General features: G+C 53.8%; 1 protein-coding gene across 1 annotated transcript in view; it reads right to left on the bottom strand.

Annotated features, from left to right (window-relative positions):
• DNAH17 (dynein axonemal heavy chain 17) overlaps positions 1-10057 on the bottom strand; it is a 93693-nt gene extending 83636 nt beyond the window's left edge. Inside the window, exons 1-10 of the mRNA XM_027518330.1 lie at positions 9707-10057; positions 7736-7929; positions 6762-6954; positions 6502-6601; positions 6162-6247; positions 5822-5947; positions 4942-5094; positions 4751-4840; positions 2910-3077; positions 2564-2680 (exon numbers count right to left, since the gene is read on the bottom strand). Of these exons, the coding sequence (XP_027374131.1) occupies positions 2564-2680; positions 2910-3077; positions 4751-4840; positions 4942-5094; positions 5822-5947; positions 6162-6247; positions 6502-6601; positions 6762-6954; positions 7736-7929; positions 9707-10051 (1572 nt within the window). The 5' untranslated portion in view covers positions 10052-10057. The remainder of the gene's footprint in view (positions 1-2563; positions 2681-2909; positions 3078-4750; positions 4841-4941; positions 5095-5821; positions 5948-6161; positions 6248-6501; positions 6602-6761; positions 6955-7735; positions 7930-9706) is intronic.
• Positions 10058-23049: the final 12992 nt, after the last annotated feature.

The following is a 23049-nucleotide window of genomic DNA, read 5'->3' as shown; positions in this document are numbered from 1 at the left end:
TACTGACAGCGAGAAATAGCATCCCGGCAGCTTGGGAACACGCAGGGGGTCAAGCGGACAGGCGGGAGGGCACCCCAAGGGCCTGTCCTAATTAGAGCGGAGGGTTGTCAAATGGGAAGAAAATGCTCTTCAGTATGGGAAGGAAGATGAGCAGATGGAGACAGAACAGTTTACTAGAGTCTTCCTGACTTATTGTCTTTCTAATCTAACACAAAGTCACGTGTCTAAAAAGGACTTTCTCTTGCTGAGTACAGAAGCCGATTTAGGCCACGGCGGAGTGGGGAAGTGCCTGTGAAAACACCCAGGGAGTGGACTTCAGTCCCGCATGTGCCACCCAGAGCTCCTCCTTGGCCAGCTCCTCCCCTCCGAGGGGGGACCTATGGCCTCTGGCAACTTGGCGTGGACACCTCAACCTGCCTCCTTCCCCGTCACCGAAAGGCAGCACAAGGTGGTACCCAGCCTCCGAGAGGCCTGGGGGCGTGCTTCTCCCGGTTTCATCCCCACCACAGGCAAGAAGGGCTAACTGGGGCCACAGTCCATCCGCTCCAGCATCGTCTTCATTCTGGAGACCCCGCCACAGGGGAGGACCAGCATTTCCACGTGGAAGCACTGGCTGGCATCCTTACTCAGGACCCTTTGCACTTGGGTAGCCCTGGGGCTAACAGCCTCTGGTTCCCGCCCAAGGTCTGCCAGGGAGTCATCAGGGAACAGCTCCACCGCCTCAGCGGGGGCCAGTTCCCTCCACCAGGAAAGCCTGGCTTTGCACTGGGCTTGGTTCTGCGTCAACCTGAACCAAGCACCTGCCCTCAGGGAGTTTATATTCTAGTTGGGAGGATGACAGACACGAAGAGATCAGTACATGACAGATGCCAGGGAGAGCCAAGCATGAAGAAGGAAAACCAAGCAGGTGGGTGTTGGCAATGGCGGCGAGGGGCGAGCTCCCGCTGGGAGGAGGAGGTGAGTGGGGGGGCCTCTCCGAGGAGGTGCCCGAGGCGGCTCCAAGGGGAAGGGTGTTCAGAGCAGGGAGCAGCACGGAGGCTCTGTATTAATTTGCATCCATTGATATTTTGCCTGGAGCACCAACTCCATCCAAGACTTAATTGATCGTTACACTTGCAGAGCTTCAAATCCTCAAGCGTTTTTGCTTTAGAAATACTCAAAAGGCAAAGGAACATCCTGGCATGTCGGCACCAAATGCTGGCTGCCTCGTGATCTTGGACCAGGAAGGTCCAGGAGCCCGTCTCCACGTGCCCCCCCATATGCCCGCTGCTGAAGGGTCCTGTGGGGGGGGTGCACCAACCAGCAGAGGAACGAGTGTCCAGCTCCTCGCAGCTCCAGCCACTTTGACGAGTGAGAAAAGGCACCTTGTGGTTTTAACTTGCACTTTCCCGATCATTTGCTAGGCCAAGCCAACAACCTATGTGAGTATCGGCCGTTTGGGTTTCTCTTTCAAACCGACGGTCTCTAGGGGCTTTAGCACTTTTCTGCAATCTGTTTTTTTTTTTAATGTTTTCATAAGCATTTCCTTTTTCTAACTGTAAAAGTGCTATACACCTAACCCACACAACCTGGAGATGGTAGAAAAGTACACAGAAGACAGAAAAAATATTAGCCATCACCCCACCACCCAGAAATGACCAGTACTCTTGCCTGGAAAATCCCATGGACGGAGGAGCCTGGTAGGCTACAGACCATAAGGTTCCGAAGAATCAGACATGACTGAGCGACTTCACTTTTACTTTTCACTTTCATGCACTGGAGAAGGAAATGGCAACCCATTCCAGTGTTCTTGCCTGGAGAATCCCAGGAACGGGGGAGCCTGGTGGGCTGCTGTCTATGGGGTCGCACAGAGTCGGACACGACTGAAGTGACTTAGCAGCAGCATAATACTGTGTATTCTCGGATCTCAAATGTTAAGAGTCAGTGTGTCAGCAGCTCAAAATGTGGATGCATTTTAATTTTTAGAGCAACTCTGCCTCTAACTTCTGCTCCTTATGTAAATAATGAGGGAACTGAATCAAAGAAGGACAAATGGAGAGCAGGACTCAGTATAATAACCCCACGCTCATTTTCCTCTCTTAAGATGAGATGTAGCAGTAAGACCCCCTCAGAAGCTACTCAAGGTGTCAACTGCTGACTCTCTCTAAGGCACTGAGAAAGGCCCCTGTCCTTTCTGGGCCTGGCTCTTCACCTACAATCTCCAGATTGCATGATTAGATCGATTCTGCAACCGTTCACTGGAAGGACTAATGCTGAAGCTGAAACTCCAATACTTTGGCCACCTGAGGCGAAGAACTGACTCGTTGGAAAACAGCCTGACACTGGGAAAGATTGAAGGCAGGAGAAGAAGGGGATGACAGAGGATGAGATGGTTGGATGGCATCACCGACTCAATGGACATGAGTTTGAGTAAGCTCTGGGAGTTGGTGATGGACAGGGAGTGCTGCAGTCCATGGGGGTCACAAAGAATCGGACACGACTGAGCGACTGAACAACCGTTCTCAGCATCACGGAGCTGGTGTGACGAATCCTCAGTCAGGGCACACTCCCCACCCGCACCTACCTTTGCACTGGACTCAATAGAATTGCAGTCATCAAACCCTTGGCAGAAGATGGTGGCCAGCCTCCTATCCAGATCTTGAATTTTGGTCTCAAAATCAGCGTAGTCGTCATCAAAACTCTGGAAGCAAATTAAATCCCCAACCTTAGAACCTTGACCAGCGTGCCAAGCTTGGAGTGGGCGCACTCTAAGCCCACCCACCGGGATTCAGGTTACCTCTCAGCAAGTTCACTGTCATGAGGACAGAGTTCTTGTGCTGTCTTTTCTCTGACACACACGCTCCCCTCCGCATGCCTTCCCACCCTCGGGGCATTTGTTATTGACCCCGCCCAGGCCCCCCCCGACTTACTGAATCTCCGGGGTCCAGGGGGTCATATTTGCAGTCGGCGAAAACCTTCACTAGCTCGAAGACCTCGTCGTAGATCTGGGCCACCTGGCTTCCAAGAATGTTCCCCCTCACGCCCCCGAGCTCAATCTTCTCCAGCTTCAGAAATTCGATGGCTGTTTTATAAAGATCCTGGTGGAGGAAACCCCCGTACCCTCATCAATTCAGTTTCCTGACTGACCCCCGAGGGGAGGAGCCCCCAGGCCACAGGGCAGTCCCGAGGGGCCCTCTGCTTATCAGTGTTAATGTTCTCTAAAGCCATTTCAGGGATGCACACAGATAGACGGAAGTGAGAGTCCCGTGAGTAATCTCCCAGTTGTGATCGAGGAGGAGGAGGAGATGAAGGTCAGGATCTTGTCCTGACCCAACACTGGGTGACATGTGTCTCTAAGAAAAATCACACTTCACAGGGGCCCCACTTCCTGGACTGTGGGAGGAAGTGGTCAGAAAGGCAGACGGTGGTCCCTCACAGCCTCATGTACTGGGCACCTGATGGGTGTTTACAGGTCAATCCCACCTGCTCGTTCCCTCCGAGATGCAGGTCTCTCCCTGCCTTCTCCAGCTCCTTTAGCCCAGAAGGTACCTTCCTTTCCAAGATCGCTGGTTTGGCATTTAACCCCATTCAGTCCTATTGAGCTATCTATTGCTTCTGTCTGTAGCTCTCATTTCCCCTTTGAGACCCCCAAAGCCTCATTGAGGACAACAAGCAGCCCCCATGTGCCTGATCCGGTGCTCGCAGGGCACTCCAGTCCCTCCCCTAAACTGGAGACAAGGCTGGTGCCGTTTCCCACCAAAGATCCAAGGTGTATCGAGATATGACTCAAGCAAACCTACTGGAAAGTAACAGCGTCATGCCCCGCATTCTGGGCCTCTCACACCAGAGGCAGGTGGCACAGCTGGCATGGCCCATCGGGCAAGGGGTGGACAGCATGGCCGTTTCCCCCACCCACTCTTTTCCCAGCAGCCCCTCTTTTCCCAGAAGCTCCATCCCGATTCAGAATCTACAATGTAGGAACCAGCAGCTATTTGGCCAGAAACTCAGCTGGGGCCCTCAAGTTCTCGGGCTGGGAGCCCTGGGACATGAAGAAACGCTCTGTGACCGAGATATGGCATCTCAAGGGGTTTCCTGCTCTGCCTCCCAGAGGATGTGGATGGGAACCAGAGGCCTTCCCAGAGCCCCAGCTGACAATATCCCTCAAAAAATCATTGCCCAATGGTTCTAGGATCCACCCCTCAACCCTGCTTTATTTTTTTAAATAGTGTAACATGTGTACAAAGTAGATCTAAAAAAAGAGATCCCCTACAGAATACAAAACAAGAAGGAAAACCTTCTTGCCCTGCACATGCCTTCATCTCTCACCTCTTCTCCCCAGAGCAAACTGTTCTGAACCTCTTTAAAAGTGTTATTTGTCCCATGTTATGTGTCCTGTGTCATTCCATGTATCCCGTGTCGTTCCATGTATCCAGATAAGGTCCTTCTGAAAACCTCAGTTGTGCTAACTTAGTCCCACTCACCCTCTCCCTTGGCCTGCAGGCTTCCTGACCCAGGTCAATGAACTTGTCATTAACCTGCTTGTGGACAGAAGGCAGGAGAAAAGGGGAAAGCAACTGAAATGGACCGCTTTGTTCTGGGTTAACAGCTCTGGGCCTGGTGGGGGAAGCCGTGACTTGGCTTCCCCCTGGGGAAGCTGTCACATAGATGTTTGGGTGTGACTTATTTCCCTCCTGGGAGCCCATGTTCAAGGAAGACAGGGACAGAAGACGCAGTTCTCCTAAGAGGGAGCGGAGCCAAATTCCACCTTTACCTCGATGGTCTGGACACGGCGGAAGAAGGAATTTATTCTGGAAAAGGCAAGAGAAGAAGGGAATTCCCAAGGCACCGGCTCCTTGTTTTTCTAGGAGAAAGAGAGAGAAAAGGCAGGTCCATGGGGTCCCATGGGGTCCACATCACCCCAACTTATTTCCTCTCATCCGCTGTCCGCAACCCAGGCTGTACCTTGAAGAAAAGCTTCATGTTTGCACAGCAGAAGTCGTAGGCCCGGTACAGCTCCTTCAGGATGTTCACGGACAGAGAGATGCCACTCAGAACCTCCTCAGTTTCCCCCTGCAGGCCTTTCAGCACCTCCTCGGGGCTCAGGAAGGTCCGCGTCTGGGCGGAAGGGAAGACGTTCCCAAGGTGAGCCAGAGGGCTGACACCCAGGTGCGCTGTCCAAAGCTGCACGGTTGGTTAAAACGACCCTCTTGCCCCGCCCCAGGCCACTAGACCACGTCTGATACACCCGCTGTCCCTCAGGCTCGTGGCCTAGCCAGTCTGCCCACCCAGGGCCAGTTGTGGGGCCCCTCGGCCCAGGCCAAGGTCACAGCACCACCAGACTCTGGAGGCAGATGATGAGGGGCCCAGAAATGCAGTCCTGCTCTGGCTGCGGGACCCTGGGCCACTGCATCCCTCTAGGCCGGGAGACAGGACCATGAGCCTGATTCTCACACACTCTGGTAGCCCAGGGCCCAAAGCTGCAACTCAGACCTTGGAGGCTGCGTAACGTGCGCTTGTGAAGTGGAAGAAGGAAAGGGAATGGGTGTTGTCAGAACAGATAAACCCCTCAAAGCCGCCGGCTGAGTCTTGGGGTGCTGGGACTCGGTGAGCAGCCCCTCTTTCGTTCTTCCTCCCTCCCAGCATAAGGCAGGTTGGGCTGGCTCTGCCCCAGGTCTTGGGAAAACCCTGGGTGGCCACCCAGGGGGCCCTAGCCTTAGCCTGGAGCCTGAAAATTCTTGCACCCACATCTTTGCCTGGTTGAACATGGACCGGGATGCAGGGTGGGATGGGGGAGGGGAACGCTGGGGGTGGGAGAGGGAAGGCACTGGGGCCTGGGGGCTACCATGTCGATGAGCTGGTTGCAGAACTCCTGCAGGATGACAATGATCCTGGAGGGTGTGTTGTAGTGCTCCGAGGTGGCCCAGATGAAGCAGATGGTGTATAGCACCTTGGTGATGAAGGTCGGGAGCTGGGGAGAGACAGGCAGGCGGGCGCTTGGTCACAGCACCTCAGCTCCCCACTCCACACGGCTCCAGGAGGGGGGAACTCCAAGGGCAAGAAGAGATTCCCCCACCTAGTACTTGTGCCTGATCACAGCCAGGAAGCCCGCAGCCCCTTGCTGCCCTAAGACACAAGCCCAGAGCCTGCCAAGCCAGCCAAGGGACCCTCTCTAGCTGACGTACCGCCGTGAAGTCGGCCTGTTCCATCTCTTCCAGCAAGATACGCAGGGGCTTCAGGTACAGAACGATATCGTTGGCTTCCTTCAGGCCTGTGTGGAACAAGAACTGGGGCTCATCCCCACAGGAGTGGAAACTAGCCCCCATCCCTGATGGCGAGAAATGGTGACGGGCAGCTCAGTGTGTTTACAGACACCTGCTCCCTCAAAAGGCGGGACTCCAAGGAACTGCTGATGGGGGGAGGCAGACCCCGTCCCATCCCCAGGGTCGGCAAGGGGCCCACCCAGGAGGTGCTGACGCCTTCCTCTGGTGGAGGGGGGACATTCTCACAGGGCCACCCGCTCACCTTCAGTAACATTCATGTACACATTTTGCAGGGCTGGCCAGTAGCAACTTTTGGCTTTTTCCAGGATCTCGACTATTTTATTCACTTTGGGCCTATTGAGCTGCAAAGGAGATCAATTTTTTTTTTTCCCAACAGACCGCAGATGAAGCCTGCCTGACCCCCAGGCTGGCACTGAGGGATCCATCCGGGTTACCCGGGTCCCTTCGGGAAGGCTGGGACTCCTGTGGGTGCCTGGCCACCGGGGGCAGAAGAGCCATCACCTGCTCGTGGATGTACTTGAGGTTCATCAGCCGGGCGTCCCAGAACTCAAACTCGACTCGGGGAAGGGGGTGCAGCCCGTCCAGCAGGGCCTGGGCCGAGTCTTTGCTCAGCACATCCCGGATCTGGTGGGACCAGTCAATGATGATGGTCTCAATGGCGTGCAGCAGCGAGTTGTCCAGGGAGGAGGGGATCCTGCAGAGCCAAGGGTTGGGGGTGGGTGGGGGACGCTCTCAGTTATACCCGCAGGCTTCTTCCAGCTCCACCCCCAACGGCCCTCGTCCAGGACAGAGCCTGAGACAACACTGGGTCTTGCCCGGGGTACTGGTGCCCCCGAGAAAGAGGATGAGGGGAGCCAGCTCTGGAATAAAATCCATATTGCACCACGGCTCCTGGGCAGTTCTGATTGGGTCACCACAGCGTGAGTGTTGGGGGCCTAGAGGGCCCGCCTGTGTGATGAGCCCCGCAGGAGTGCTCGCCCTCTGATGGGAGTAAGGGAGCAGGCAGGCACTGCCACAGCTTCAAGAGCTGTGCACACCATGCCGTTGCAAAGGGCACTCAGGCAGGTGCAAGGTGACACCTGGGGGTCCTCGGGCTTCTGGGGGTCTCTGGGCAGCCTCAGCCTCCATTCAGAAGTGCAGCCTCCACCTGCTGCAAACCCCTTCCATGCCCCTCACTGCCCACACCCTAAAGCTGGGGATCCCCCTTCCTGTGTGACCCCAGATGACGTGATGCTCTTGGCATGCCACGTGATGCAGGGTCTAGTGCACGTGTGTGATGGAGGGGGGCTGGAGCACGGGGGTCCAGCCGTTGCCCAGCGGAGTCTGGGGGGCTCCAATGCCCCGTCTCAGACTCAGCACCTAAAGGTACAGTCCTGCCCTCCTGGGCTTCACTAGCACCAAGACCAGTTTGTGGGGAGCTTGCCCTGGGGATTCAGGGACCACCCTTCCCTCCAGCTCCCCAGCCGGGCCCCAACCTCTCCATGGACTCCAGCGTGCCGTCCAGACTGCCCAGGTGCTCCGGGATGGGCAGCAGGGTCTTCCCCTTGATCTTGCCGCTCATCACAAACATCTCGTTCTTCAGCTTGTGGACTTGCTTCACAATGTCCTCTGAGACCACGCGGGGCCAGCCGCTCATGTTTTCACTTTGGTTTAACAGGGAGTAGAGGACCTGGAAAGACAGGATTCTGTGGCTCTGCTCGAGCCTTCTCACCTGGGTGGGGGGACACCCAGGAGGAGTGGGGTCCTCGGCGACCCAGGACCCAGGGGAACTGAGCCCTTCTCCCTTTGAAGAAGGTGGTGGGGTTGGTCAAGGTGCTGAGACCAGTGATGAAAGCCTCCCCACCGTGGGCTTTTTTTTTCCAAGTTCTTTTTAAAAAAATACCGATTGGTTGATTTGGCTGCCTGGGGTCTCAGTTGCACGTGGGATCTTTGTGGCGGCATGGGAGATCTTAGCTCCCCAACCAGGAATCAAACCTAAATCCCCAGGGTTACAAGGCAGATTCTCAGCCACTGGGGAAGTCTCCTAGTCCCTGTGTCTTTCAAGTTTTTTAAAAAATACTGATTGATTGATTTGGCTGCATGGAGTCTCAGTGGCATGTGGCAACGCATGGGCTTAGTTGCCCTGTGGCATGTAGGATCTTAGCTCTACAACTACAGATTGGACCTGAATCCCCTGCATTGCAAAGCAGATTCTTAACCACTGGATCACCAGGCAGGTCCCCCTGCACCTGTGTCTTTATAGAGGCCAAAGCCTTCTACACACTCTTGCCACAAGAACACACACTCCTGGCTGAAGGCAGACCTTCCTTGCTGCCTGGGGGTGCTGTTATATGCTGAACTGTGTCCCCCTGATTCACATGTGGGAGCTGTGACTCCTAGCACCTCAGGATGTGACTGGATTTGGAGAGAGAACTTTTCAAGAGGTAGTTAAGGGGAGCCCTAACCCAGTATGACTGTTGTCCTTAGAAGACATAAGGACACACGTGAAGTCGGCCATCCACAGCCAAGGAGAAAGGACTCAGAACCAGCCCTGTTGACACGTTGATCTGGGACTTGCAGCCTCCAAACTGGTGCTTTGTCAGGGGTTGCTCCCCTGATGGCTCAGTGGGTGAAGAATCTGCCTGCAGCGCAGGAGACACAGGAGATGTGGATTCATCCTGGGTCGGGAAGTTACCATAGAGAAACAAATGGCAACCCGCTCCAGGATTCTTGCCTGAAAAATCCCACGGACAGAGGCCTGGCGGGCTACAGTCTGTAGGGTCGCAAAGGGTCGGACACAACTGAACGACCAGTTCTGGGCCATGCCAGCCATCTCAGTGGACGTGAGGGGAGGTCGGTCTGGGTCCTGACTAACTATCCCTGTGGCCGGAATTTGTACAGGGTGGGGACGCCCACTACCCCCATCTCACAGACGAGGTGAGCGATGCCTAGGAGAGCAAGTCACTGGAACTCTGGCTGGCCCGACGGTCCATGGGCGGGCTGCACCTCCCACGCCGGCCGACAGCGAGGCGGCAGGACGGTGGGGAGACGTGTAAGACAGCACTTGCTTTTCCCTTTCTCTGCTCCAAGTCTCAGAATTGGGAAACCCTTCTACTGCATCTCGAATGGCCCACACCTTTTGAGGCTGTGGGCAGGGATTGTCCCCAGGGCGGTATGGAGGGTCTAGTGATTTCAAGAGAGACAGGTGATGGCCAGGGCCACTCAGCCTTCGTGCGCACAGCATCACCTGGAGGTCTTGTTAGAAAGCAGGCCAGTCTCGGTGACCAGGGCAGCCGGACCTGGGCTTTCTAATACCTGACCTGCTTGTAGGCAACGTGGATGTTGATCTGTGGACCCACCCCTGATTAGCAGGGTTCAAGGCCAGTCACACAAAGTATGGGAAGCAGGCGGTGTTCCTCCTGAGCCCTCCCCACTCCCCCGACCCCCCGAGGCCTGGGTGCATCTACCTCCTCCACAACGGCGATCAGCTGGTCCACAGGCGTGGGGCTCACGTCCCCGTAGACCAGGCGTTCCCTGTAGTTGTCCTTGCCGATGTTCTCGGGTCTCTTCTTGATGAAGTACATCCCTTTGGACTTGAGGGAGGCCGGGAAGCCCAGGCACGGTATGATCATGCCGGCAGGGTTGAGCGTCAACACCAGAACCAGAACATCTGGCTTCTCAAAGAAGTCGGTGAACAGAGCCATGTTCTCTTCCGTCCCCATCATTTTACTCCACTTGTCCGGCTTGAACCTCAGGACGAGGGAAGCGACACTCTCCATATACTCCAGTCTGACGTCCGGGGGAATCGTCATCTTGACGTCAGCTTACACCTGTTGCGGGAACAGACACTGAGGCAGTGGCCACCTCCTAGGGAATCTTTACTTCCCACCCATCACCGGAACCATCTGAAATGCCTGTTCTGACCAATCGAGAGAGAAAGAAGGATCGTCGTGCAGACGCTGCTTCCAGCTGGAGGGTGGGGTGGGGGTACCGGGAGCCTGTGTCCTGCTCTAGCAGGACAGCCGCCCTCTGCCTGGCTGTAGGTGTCACCGTGGAGCAGGGCCACCAGGCAGTGTGTCTGCTTGAGTTCACTGTGACCATCAAGTTAACGGGCTGGGAAAGGTAGAGATGGGCCCTGGGGAAAAGGCAAGGATCATCACAACAGAGTCTGAAGGGGAGGGGGCGGGGAAGGGAAATGTCACGGAATGAAGTGACAGAGGGCCTGGATGCAAGATCCCGGGAAGAGGCCATCACTCCCCCCGGATGCCAGACAGAGGGGGCGGCCCGATGAGCGGGTGAAGGTCATATTCTCCCCATCCTAGCAGCAGCCACAGTGTACCCCAACGTTTGCCCTGCCCTTCAGCATCTCTTCCGCCCCCAACCCCCATCACGTGCCCATAAAGGGATTTCCCCGTGGACTGCCGCTCACATTCCCTCTGGGAGAATCCCTTGTAGCTCTCTTATAGGGACAGGGTTAACTGGAGAGCCGGGGGGGGGACCCCCTTGAAGCCCCAAAGAACCAAGACAAACGAGGCATTCCTTGTGAGCGTGAAATTTAAAGGGATGCTCCAAACCCTGACTGGCCACGAGCAGGGAACAGGGCACCTTCCAGGGGGTGTGGGGGTGTGGGGAGGGTAACGGGGCTACTGGCCACCAGCACCTGGACTCCACCTCTGTCCTCTTGAGCCCCCTCAGCTTTGCCCCTAAGCACAATTCTCGCCCACTCACCAGCTGACAGCAAACAGCTCCTCAGGTAGCTAGCAGAGCCAAACGATTGGCAGCTCTTTCCAGACCAGTAAAGGAAATGGCTCCCATCCCTCGAGGGATGCCAACTGCCATGGAACTTCTGCAAGTCTCATGGGAACTGGGATTCTAGAACTTTCTTAGGACCTGAGTGACCACTGTGGTGTGGTAAAGGAAAAACTGTCCATCACCCACTGCAGTGGGAAAGGCTCTAGGACCGAACAAACTGCCTTTGAACTAGAACATTCAGTTCATTTTCATTTCATGAAATTACAAATGTATCAGGATTTAAATCTATTGTCTTATTAAATGCTTATTTGTCTTACCTTTTTTTTTTTTGCCTTTTCTAGTTTAATTTTTATTGTTTCATTCCCACCCCATTATCTTGGCTGTTATACACCTTGCATTTCCTAGAGGCACATAGACATAACAACATGTATCCTGACTCACACTAGAATCATACTCACTGAAACCTGATAATGGAAACAATTACCCATTTACAATAGCATCAGAAAGATTGAAATACTTAGGAATAAATTTTCAGAGAAGGGCAAGACCTTCCTGACCCGCCAGCAGCTGAGGCACCAGCAGGGCCCTGGTTCCCACTGTCGACACCAGTCGATCCTGCCTCCTTGGTATCTCTGAACCGGCCCACCTACCTCCATGGCTACTGCTCTCTGGTCTAAGCTGCTGTTACCCCCTCTCCAACCCCCTGGTCTATGGACACCCTCTCTCCTCCTCCACACCACTTCTCGTCCCCAGCAAGCCATCCTCCAGAGCACCTCTCAAAAGACAACTGTCATGCCAACACCCGCTTAAAAGCCATCAACAGCTCGCTTGCACCACTTCCCGGTCTCGACACGATTGCCCTCATGCTCCAGCCACCCTGGCCTTCTTCCACCTCCTCCAAGACACCTACTCCCCTGAGGGCCTTCCAGCCCCGCACAGAATCCTGCACCTGTGCGCTCCTCCTCACCCTCAGACACCACGCTACGACATCTTTCTCACCCTCAGACACCAAGCTACGACATCTTTCCCTGCCAGGGTCTCCCCTGGACCGTTCACTCCCTCGATCTCTGCTGAGCACCCCGTGTTGCTCTGTGTCACGATGACAACTGCAATCAGTCAGACACTAATTAAGCATCAGTCATCCGCTTCCCCCATTCCTAGAGCCCATCCCTTTTGATGAGCACTGCCACCCCAGGACCTGGCCCTGTGCCTGGCCTGCGGGAGGCCTTCAATAAACATCACTGAAGCAACGGAGACTATGATAAGTCATGCTGCAAAGGCTGTTTAACCTCATCTAACCCAGTGTTTCCCCTCATGTAGTTGAGTGTGAAACCCTTCTCTCCTTTAAGTCCCATTACTCTTCTGAGGAGCAGTTTGAAACCCTAGATCAAGATTCTAACTGGTCTGTGCTGTATAGCACATGGAACTCTGCTCAATGTTATGTTGCCAGCCTGGATGGGAGAGGGATTTGGGTGAGAATAGATACATGTATATGTATGGCTGAGTCCCTTCCTGGTTCCTCTGAAACTACCACCACCATTGTTAATGGGCTATACCCCAATACAAAATGCTTTTGGGGTTAAGAAAACTTCTAACTAGTCCAACTTCCACCAAAATTGTAGTCCCCAGGGAGCACGCATCCCAAGGCACAAAGGAACAAACGTCAGATGGTGAATCAGTGGAGTCAGGCAGACCCCGGCTTTAGCTGTGAAACAGCCTGGGGCTCGGGGTGGACGCCCTGCCTGGCATGGAGGAGAGACTCAGGAGGGACGTGGAGAAAGATGCTTCCCAGCGGGTCTCACCTGAGGTCCCACCTGAGCTGAGAAGCCAGGACAGGACTCCCGGGGCTCTAGATGGAAGCATTAGCTTTCGCTCTGTCCACACGGTGGGGGAAACAGTGGGCCCTTGGGAAATGCCAGGCGGCGGGAGAAGCTTCCTGACTGGGAAGTGCATGTGGGGCTGAGCAGGGGTGACTGGCCGCGTCCACCCCTCCAGGGCCACCTGCCGAGGTACGTGGCTTCCCTCACTTCCTTTGCTCTGACAGTCACAGCTGGGGAGGGCGAGCTGAACAGCTCACCCTCTACTTCCAGTCCCCAGGGAGCGCTTCCTCCTGCTGAATCAACTTGGAAGACAAGTTTCTGCTGTTGTGACCCATCATTAAATACAACTGGCAGGACGATTTTCCTCAGCTGGGGACGCTCGCGTTGGGCGGGCGGCCGGGCCATCTGGGTCTCGTCGCTGTGCCCACCACACGCAGCCTCCCTGTGCCTGCTTTGGCGCCGCTCCACGTCCTCAGGCCGGGTTCCCGCCAGAAGGGCCAGGAGGTTGGGCGGCTTTGCCCTCTGTCCAGGCGCGTCCTTGCCCCTGGCCTTGAGCAGGAAGGGAGAGCAGAGCCCCGCGGCCAAGCTGGCCCAGCAGGGACCTCAGGCTTCACGAAGCGGGCAGGGTGGCCTGAGATTTGTCTCTGACTCACGAGGTTTCCGAACGTCACTGCCAGGCAAGGCACCCTGGAGGCCTAGGGGTCTCTGCCTAGTGAGCCCCAGGGGGACACCCCACGTGAGGCATGGACATGCCCGGATTCCAGCCAGGCTGTGAAGCAGAGGGGTTAGTGGGAGGGTTTCGCAGCCCAAAGGCCTCTGCTTGCTGGAGGAAGGGGGTGGTGGGCGGGGCTGCCCGTGGAAACACGTGTTTGACTGATGAGCCTCAGGGTCAAAGGAGCACGATGCTGATGAGAGGTGATTGAGCCTTATTCAGCCCTGCTGTGATAGAGGAAAAAGCTGTGTTCACCTCCGAGGGCAGCAGAGGCAGCTGGGGGCTTCCAGACACGGAGCCGTGTGGAGTCCATGGGTGGAGAATTGCTAACAGGAGGCTCCGGGGGAGGGTGATTCTTGTTAAGGACAGGCGGAGGAGTACACATCAGAGATGAGGTTGAAGGAGCTTGCTCCGATGCCAAGGGTAGGGGGTGACATCGCAGGATTCTCTGCCAGGACCGGCTTAGGCAGGTCCTGAACCAGGCCTGGGGAAACCTGTCTAAAGTTTGGTCAAGAAGAGCCTTTGCCTGAGTTCAGCCCGAGGATGGGCTCTGAGTTTGGGGAGCAGGCCAAGCTGTGTCTCAGGCTCCAGACAGAGTTCCCTCCCCACGACTCCATCTGGCAGAAGGGGGAGCAAGACTTATCGCTCACAGGTCCTGGTGGATACAGGGCATGCCCAGGGCCACACGGTGAGCGGGTGCGAGAGAGAGAGCTGACCCCAGGCTCTGCCTTTCTTAGGGTCTGAGGGAGGGGTGTGTGCGTTTTTGAGGGGTCCCTCGTGGGCTAACTGATGCGTGAGAGGGAGAGACTGGGTGCAGGAAGCTAGAGGTGGGGTCACTAGCACCTGGTTACCCGGGTCCTCCTGGAACTCCGCGGTGTGGGAGGAGGCAGAACATCCTACCTGAATGTTCTGCATGTGGCTGTGCCACGCGGCCGGCAACATGTTCATTCAGGATGCACGTCTTTTGACCTGGATGCCTTGCCACTTGAAACCTAACGTCAGGCATTTACACTTCCGATTCGCCTGGGACTTGTGCCCGGTCCCTCCTGCCAGCTCCCCTTCCAAACTGCTGCGGTGGGTGCCGGGGCACCTCTGACACGCGCTGGCCTTGTCTCAACCCAGCCAAGTCCCGGGAGCGTCCCAGGCTGCCCACCCCGCCTTCTCCTCCCCTCATCACGCACACACTTAACTTAGCCTAAGAGTTGATGGCACCTGAGATCTCTTTATTAAACGTGAGATAAAATAGTGAAAGGGCTAGTCACTTGGTCGTGTCCGACTCTGCGACCCCATGGGCTGTAGCCTGCCACCGCCCCTCTGTCCACATGAATCTCCGGGCAATAATCCTGGACTGCGCTGCCATTCCCTTCTCCAGGGGATCTTCCCGACTCAGGGATCGCACTCAGGCCTCCTGCATGGCCTGCAGATTCTTTACCATCTGAGCCACCAGGGACGCCCAAGATAAACACCCTGTCATTTTCTTTAAAAACAAACAAACAAAAAACCATTTCAAGCAAGCCTTTAATTTTTGTTCCACTCTTTAGAGTGTGGTCCTCCCAAGGGGTCCCTGGACTCGCAGCATCAGCATGCCCTGGGAGCCTGTTGAGGATGCAGGTGCTTGGGCCCACCCTGACCTGTTGAAGCGGGAAATTTGGGGGCGGGGGGAGCCATTTGAATTTTAACAAGTCCCAGGAGAGTCTAATGCATTCTACAAGTTGAGAACCACCAGTTTGGAGTAGAATTTTGGTCTCTGTTTCGAGTAAATCCATTTGAAGCAGTCAATTCTCCTTAGCTATGGAGCCCTCCTGTGTTTCCTTTCATTTTGGTCCTACTTATTTGGGGAGAACCCACCCCCAGGGCCTGAGTCCTCTTCAACAAGCCCACCGGTTACGTGGGGAGCGGGTGCCTTGAAAACACTGCTTCTCCCGGTGGCTGCGCAATGGAATCACCTGGGAAACCGCCCGAACTCAGGGTTCTGGCCCCACCTCCAGGCTGCTAAGTCACTTCTGCTGCTGCTGCTGCTGCTGCTGCTAAGTCGCTTCAGTCGTGTCCAACTCTGTGCGACCCCATAGACGGCAGCCCACCAGGCTCCCCCGTCCCTGGGATTCTCCAGGCAAGAACACTGGAGTGGGTTGCCATTTCCTTCTCCAATGCATGAAAGTGAAAAGTGAAAGTGAAGTCGCTCAGTCGTGTCTGACCCTTAGCGTGGAGTGGGGTGCCATTGCCTTCTCTGCCACCTCCAGGGGTCAGGGCCAAATGCTCGGATGTTCACAGCTCCTCCTTGGTTCCAAGCAGGGGCAGGTATAGAAACCTGGCCCGGGAGGGGAGTGCCCCGCAGAGGAGAGTCTGGCCGCCTGCGGCCCATTGTATTGGAATGTGTGCGTGTATGTTAGTCGCTCAGTCGTGTCCAACTCTTTGCGACTCCATGGACTGTAGCCTGCCAGGCTCCTCTGTCCATGGGATTCTTCAGGCAAGAATACTAGAGTGGGTAGCCATTCCCTTTTCCAGGGGATCTTCCTGACCCAGGGATCAAACCCAGGTCTCCTGCGTTGCAGGTGGATTCCTTACCATCTGAGCCACCAGGGAAGCCCCGCTGTAGCGGAATACTCGCTGACAAACTAGAACTTTGGGTGGACTAAGCGAAAAGCGCCATTGCTGTGTGGCAGGGCTCATACCAGAACTATACTCGAAGGGCCCAGAGCTGGGAGCAGTTTTCACCCCAAAAACCTCGCAGTCAGACTTGTTCACATTGACCGTCTCCCTCAGGGGACAGACCTCGGATGTCCCCTGCTGTCCTTGCAGGACAGGTCCTATGAGGCCCCAGGGGCAGTCCCAGGCTGGTGGCCTCTCCCTGCCCCTCCCCTACCGTCCTTGTCTCCACTAACTAACTGCTCATCAATCATGCTGGCCACTCGGGCACACTTTGTATTTGACTGGGGGCGTTCAAGGACAGGCTGCTTTTAAGAGGCCCAGCATCCCTCCAACGGCTTCCAAAACATTACAGCTCAACGTCCACCCGAGACCTGGAAATAGTATTTCTTTCTCAAAAGGACAAAGACTTCTTTTGAAATATTAAAAAAAAAAAACAAAAAAACCTGTGTTCTAGAGTAATTTCCTCTTCAATGACTTGGTTTATAATGTCTCATACTGGAAAACAGTATCTCCAAGATGAAAGTCAAGGACCCTAAGTAGTAAATGGGACTTGACACACCAGCAAAAAGCTACAAGATGATGGCTTTCTCACTGAAACGTGCCAGCCCTCCCACAGGCTCTGTGCTTCCACCAACCAATTGTCCTGTTTGCCTGCAGATTCAAGCCTAACTTCCAACTTCACGGGAGGGAGAGAGAGACCTGGGCCCTGGGGGCTAGGCCTCTGCTGGAAGGCCTTCTCCACTTTGTTTGCAAAACAAAATGTGCTTTGAATGTAATGAGTCAGGAAAGAAGAATTTGATGAAGGTCTGGAAATGAAATTTCCTGCCTGTGGTTGGACTCAGCCGTCTGTCTCTAAATCTAGCCCAAGGACATTCATTGTGCCGAGACCAGGCTGTCTCTGCATCTCCCAGACTCCTGGGGTGGGGACAGGTCATCCGGGAAGCGGGGTGGCTGCCTGCACAAACAGGGCCGGGTTTGTGGATGCCACCCATCCCTGACTCCCTCTCTGGTCTCTGCCGCGACTGGGGGATTTGTCACCTACGACGTGTCCCCTCTAACCTGGCCTCTGTCCCTGAAGACTCCTTAAACAAAAAGGAACTGTAAATTTCAATCCTTTTGACAGGGACAGAGTAAAGGGGACAAAGTAGGTAATTAAATAGTTAACCCTATTAAGGAGCGAAAGGAAAAATATGGGAGACCCCTATAAGTTAATGATTGCTCAGGAAAGCAGGTTTGTTGTTCAGTCGCTAAGTCGTGTCCGACTCTGCTGCCCCATGGGCTGCAGCACTCCAGGCTCCTCTGTCCTCCACTGTCTCCTGGAGCTGGCTCAGATTCACGTCCACTGAGTCAGTGATGCTAGCTAACCATCTCATCTTCTGCCACCCTCTTCTCCTTTGCCTTCAGTCTTTCCCAACATCGGGGTCTTTTCCAATGCGTCAGAACCACGACAAACCAAGAACCACATGTCTAGCAACAAAACCATGCAACAGAAACACGAGACATACACCCAAACAATAAAACCGTGGCGTGAGCCCCACATCCTGCCCAGTGAGGTCATGGTCCTCTGCGCACTAAAAATGAAAACATAAGGAAAAGATGACATTATACTGAAACCTGAGTTATTTACCATATTTACTGTATATTACTGCCTTTTTGCTCATCTCCACCGCATCATGGCAGCCCCATTTGACCATGTAGGGACAAGAAAACTCCCTTGCCCAACGTGGAGGAGGAACTAATGATGAAAGCTTGATGTCTACTCGAGGAGGAGGAAGAAGGTGGTCTTTCTCCTCTCCTTACTTTTCCTTTGATTATAAAAATGTAGAGACATCCCTGGCAGTCCAGTGGTTAAGACTCTGCAATTCTAATGCAGGCGGCATGGACGAAATCCCTGGTTGGGAAACTAAGATCCCACATGTTGTGCAGGGTGGCCAAAGAATAAATAAAATTGGTAGATTGGTTGGGTTTTGTTGTTTTGTTTTTTGCCTAGGCTCTCTCTTTTTAAAAAATTTATTTATTTTTAATTGGGCTTTACAATGTTGTGTTGGTTTCTGCCACACATCAACATGAATCAGCCAAAGGTATACGCGTCCCCTCCCTTAAAACTTTTTAAAAAATGTAGCCACTAAGTTCTCAGCGAGGCACTCCCTCGCCAGCCCCCTTGTATCTCTCACAAGGGTTCTATGCTAATAATCTCTTTCCTTCCCTGTCACCCTGCTCTGAGACAGAGGAACCTATGCTCTACTGAGAACCCAAGCGTCTATCATTATTAGCATTCAGGCTTTCTCTACTTGGGGTGAGCAGGGGCCGCTCTTCGTTTGGTGCTCGGGCTTCTCACTGGCTTCTCTTCTCGTGGAGCACAGGCTCTAGGCACCCAGGCTTCAGTACTGGCAGCTCGCAGGCTCCAGAGCGCTGGCTCAGTAGTTGTGGAGCACGGGCTTAGTCGCTCTGCAGCATGTGGGATTTTCCTGGAACAGGGATCAAACCTGTGTTCCCTGCATTGGCAGGTGGATTCTTAACCCCCGGACCACCAGGGGAGGCCCCCGAGCTCTGTTGGTGGGAAAGCACTAATAAGAACCCCATGTGGCCATGCTGGTGTGCCTGAAACCAAGGGGCTCCCCAGAACTTGAGACCTTCTGAGAGAGACCCGGGCCCACTCAGATCAGCGGCCACCTGGTTGTTGCCAGTAGAAGTGACACGCCTGTCTAGTTCCCGTGGGCTTGTCAGGAACCCCTAAGAATTCCCTGGTGGCTCTCAGAGGCCTTTGAACTTTCTCATGACCCCACCCATTTTGCAATCAGTGAAGCCAGGCTTGGATCTGATTTTCCAATTCACCAAATGCTGCTGGTTTGTCCAATCAAGGAACCACTTGAACTGCAAAGCTTTAAGTCTTTAGGCTTGACAGCCTCCTACCTGAAGGGTGGTCCTCTGACCGGACCACCTTGGAAACAACTGGAAACAAGGACTCTCCAGTCCCACCCTGTAACTCCTTCAGAACCTGCAATGTCACCGTGTCACCTCATCCGGCGGCTCGGATGGTAAACAATCCGCCCTCAAGGCTGGAGACCCCAGTTCCATTCCTGGGTTGGGAAGATCCCCTGAAGAAGGGATAGGCTACCCATTCTAGTATTCATGGGCTTCCCTGGTAGCTCAGTCGGTAAAGAATCCACCTGGCAAGACCGTCATTAAAGCCTCGCTTCCCGCCGCACCTCTTGTCTCCAAGTCCGTTCCTTGGGTGTGTGCCGGTGGGCTTTATTTCCCACAAGGACAAAGCCCTGCTCCAGGGATGGGGAGGTAGAAGCGGAGAATGTGTGGAGGGGTGCGGGAACCATCACTGGTCTTATTTAAAGACACAGAAAAATGCAGCCACTATGGAAAACAGTATAGAGATTCCTTACAAAACTTAAAATAGGGTTACCATATGATCTTGCAATCCCACTCCTGGGCATCTGTCCAGAGAAAGTTCTGATTGAAAAAGATACATGTACCACAGTGTTCACAGCAGGACCACTTACAATAGCCAGGACATGGGGCTCGGCCCTCTCTGAGGGTCCAACTCTGAGAACACTCACCAGCTCCTGTCCAGCGTCAGCCCCTCTCTTCAGCTTTTGGGCCGACGCTCTCTGTCTTTTCTTCTCTGAATCTTTCGAGGCCAGTGCTTCTGACCCCACCATACAGATGGTAGGGGCCGGGAAGGGCGTGCCGGCCCCCACATGGCACTGGCCGCTGTGCCCTTATCACTGTGAAGACTGAGGTACATCCCAAGCCCCTGCAGACTGAGGGCCCGAGCAATGCCCCTGACATTCTGGTCTTCACTTAGTGCAGCCTCTGAGATGCTGCAAGCTGGAATAGCTTCCTTCTCCTGGCCCCTTACCTAGAATACCTGGTCCCTGAGTCCTATCTGCAGCGCCCCTACCCCCATCCAATTGGTCTCTTTGCCACTCCTTCTGCTTAGACGGAAGGAGATGACTTTCCCATTTTCCACGGGTGTGGCCTCTCGGGGACAGAGCTGGTCTCCTCACCTGTGGCTCACAGGCCTGCTAGTTAAATGGGTTCCCGAGAGGGGAAAACACAGTTCTGTTCTGTGCTGGGAAATCTGCAGTTGGCATCCATGGGGACTGGGTTTTCTGAAATACAAAAGCCCTGAGCTCTCGACCACTCCCAGTCTTACCAGGAATTCAGAGAGGCAGGCCTGCTGCAAAAGTTCTCTTCAAGTCCCCAGCCCACGTTAGTGGTCCTGGAGGCCAGCACATTTTTTGTGTAAAGGACCAGATAATAAAAATAGTTTAGGCTTCGGAATCTGAATGGTCTCTGTGGCAACCACTCAACTCTGCCATCGTAATTCTGAAGCCAGCACAGGTGACATGTGGATGGTGGGTGTGGCCATGCTCCCATAAAATGTTACTTCTAGGACTTTCCTGGGGGTCCAGTGGTTGAGAATCCACCTGTCAATGCAGGGGACACACGTTCCGGAGGATTCCACACGCCACGGGGCAACCAAGCCCATGTGCTATAACTGCTGAAGCCTGAGCCCATGCTTTCTGTGCAACATCAGAGTAACCCCTGCTTGCAGCAAATAAATAAGTTAAAAAAAAATGTTACTTCCAAAAACACGTAGAAGGGCCTGATTTGGCTTTCTAGCGGTGTGGCTGACCTCTCCGTAGAGAAAGAAGGGGCAATATTAACCAGCTTGATTTTCTTATTCATGAGTTCAACAGCCCTCAAGAAGGGGCAACTCAGGGAGGCCCTGCCCACCTCACTTGGCTGGGGGACATGTTTGACTACCTGCCCCCAGTACAAGTATTTGTTTGTGAATTACATTAATGTTCTATAGTACTGACAATATTCTTTGTGAAGCGCTTCCCTGGTGGCTCAGTGGTAGAGAATCTGCCTGCCAATGCAGGAGATGGGGGTTAGATCCATGGGTTGGGAAGAACCCCTGGAGAAGGAAATAGTAACCCACTCAAGTATTCTTGCCTGGGAAATTCTTGCCTGCAAGAGAGTCAGATAGGACTTAGCTACTGAACAACAATTCTTTATGAAACCTACAGAAATGAAACGTTTACAAGGATAACAACGACAAAATGAACCATTTAAATTTTTAAAAATCTAGGTGTATAAGACACTTTGTAATTAAAGGTACTTTTAAAAAATCGATTACAGCTGGAACTTATAACCATCACATTACGTTAACCTCAAATGGAGCTGATTTTACTGAATTTCTATTTTGTGCGCAATTACTGGCTTGTACTGAGGAATAAAGAAATAAAATATCTTCACAAAACAAAACAAAATATTGACTAAATAATTCTTGATTTGAAGGTCTGAGTTTTTTTTCAGGTATTTTTTAAAATTTAGGGGTTTTTGAAATTGAGGTACAAATAACATTCAGCATTGTATTAGTTTAATCTGTACCATGTGATGATTCAGATACATACACAGAGAGAGAGAGAGTGAAATGATGGAGGCTTCCCAGCTGGCCCTAGAGGTAAAGAACCCACCTGCCAACACAGGAAACGTGAGTCGTGGGAAGGCCCCAGGTGCCGACTTCTTGATAAGTCCTCCCATGGTAGAGAGAGGCTAAGAGCAAGCTCTCAGGTGTCTTTACTCATTAAATCACTAATCCCACCACGAGGGCCCCACCCTCCTGACCTCACCTAACCCTCTTCATCTCCCAAAGCCTCCACCTCCTAACACCATCATCACACTGGGGGTGAGGGCTTCAACATGTCAATTTTGAGGGGACGCCATTCAGTCCATACCAGCCAGGAAGACAATTGCAGAGATAGAATGGGATCATAAAAAATAATCTAAAAGAAAGCAGGAAAAGGGAACAAGGGAACAGATGGGACAAGTTGAAAACAAATAGCAGGATCGTGGGCGTCCATCCATCCTATGGGTGAATACATTAACCACCTCCCACTCCACAAGCCAGGCCTCAGCCAAGAGTGAAAAGGTTGGGGGCAGAGGAAGGACCACGGAGAAGCCTTTTAGTGGATGAGAGACTGAGGTTACAATTTAGACCTTTGGGCCTTTATACCACAAAATGAGACACTTCTGACAGGGAAAATAACCCACCGAACTATGGAACCCGCCCAAGAAAACACAGAGTTTTAGTGAAACAGGGGGCTTCCCAGGTGATGCCATGATAAAGAGTCTGGCTGCCAATGCAGGAGACGCAAGAGACTCTGGTTTGATCCCTGGGTTGGGAAGATCTCCTGGAGGAGGAGACGGCAACCCACTCTAGCATTCTTGCCTGGACAATCCCATGGACAGAGGAGCCTGTGGGCTACAGTCCATGGGGTCCCAAAGAGCTGGACACGAGCATAGCACAGCGGTGAAACAGGGCATCACAGCAGAGAAGGCACAAGAGTACAGGTCAGCTGGAGAGCCCATGTCATCACAGACCTTAGGCTGAGAGACACCAATCTGTTCCTTATCCTAAAGATCTGAGGGTTCCTGAGCTCAGACCTGCAGACATGACTGTCTCCCCTGCAAGGTGAATGGGAAGGCTTGCCAGCAAGGAGCAAGGCCGATCAGATGCCATTTCCACCTGGGCTTGCCAAGCAGATGACACGGAAGGTTTCACAAGAGGGGCTCCTTCACTGCTGCTCCCTTCACCCTAGTTTAACACCCATGGGTGGCCTACCTCTTGTGAGGTCCTGGGCTGGGGGTGGTTGGAACTGGTTTCCAAAACTCCAAGTGTGTTTATGAAAGAGCAGGAATGTGCTGGCCAGGATGGAGAAAGAGGGCAGGGCCTCTAGGAGCCGATCCCTGGAATCCTTGGGGCAGGCATCTTGTGGCTGCTTCTGACAGCTGGGCGGGGGGAGCCCACTGCCATCTTGGTGGAGCCAAAACCGGTCCCTGAGGAACCAGA

The sequence above is a fragment of the Bos indicus x Bos taurus genome, chromosome 19, assembly GCF_003369695.1.
Source record: "Bos indicus x Bos taurus breed Angus x Brahman F1 hybrid chromosome 19, Bos_hybrid_MaternalHap_v2.0, whole genome shotgun sequence".
NCBI classification, from domain to species: domain Eukaryota; kingdom Metazoa; phylum Chordata; class Mammalia; order Artiodactyla; family Bovidae; genus Bos; species Bos indicus x Bos taurus.
Note: the sequence above shows the minus strand (reverse complement) of the source record. Positions and strands in the feature narration are given on the sequence as shown.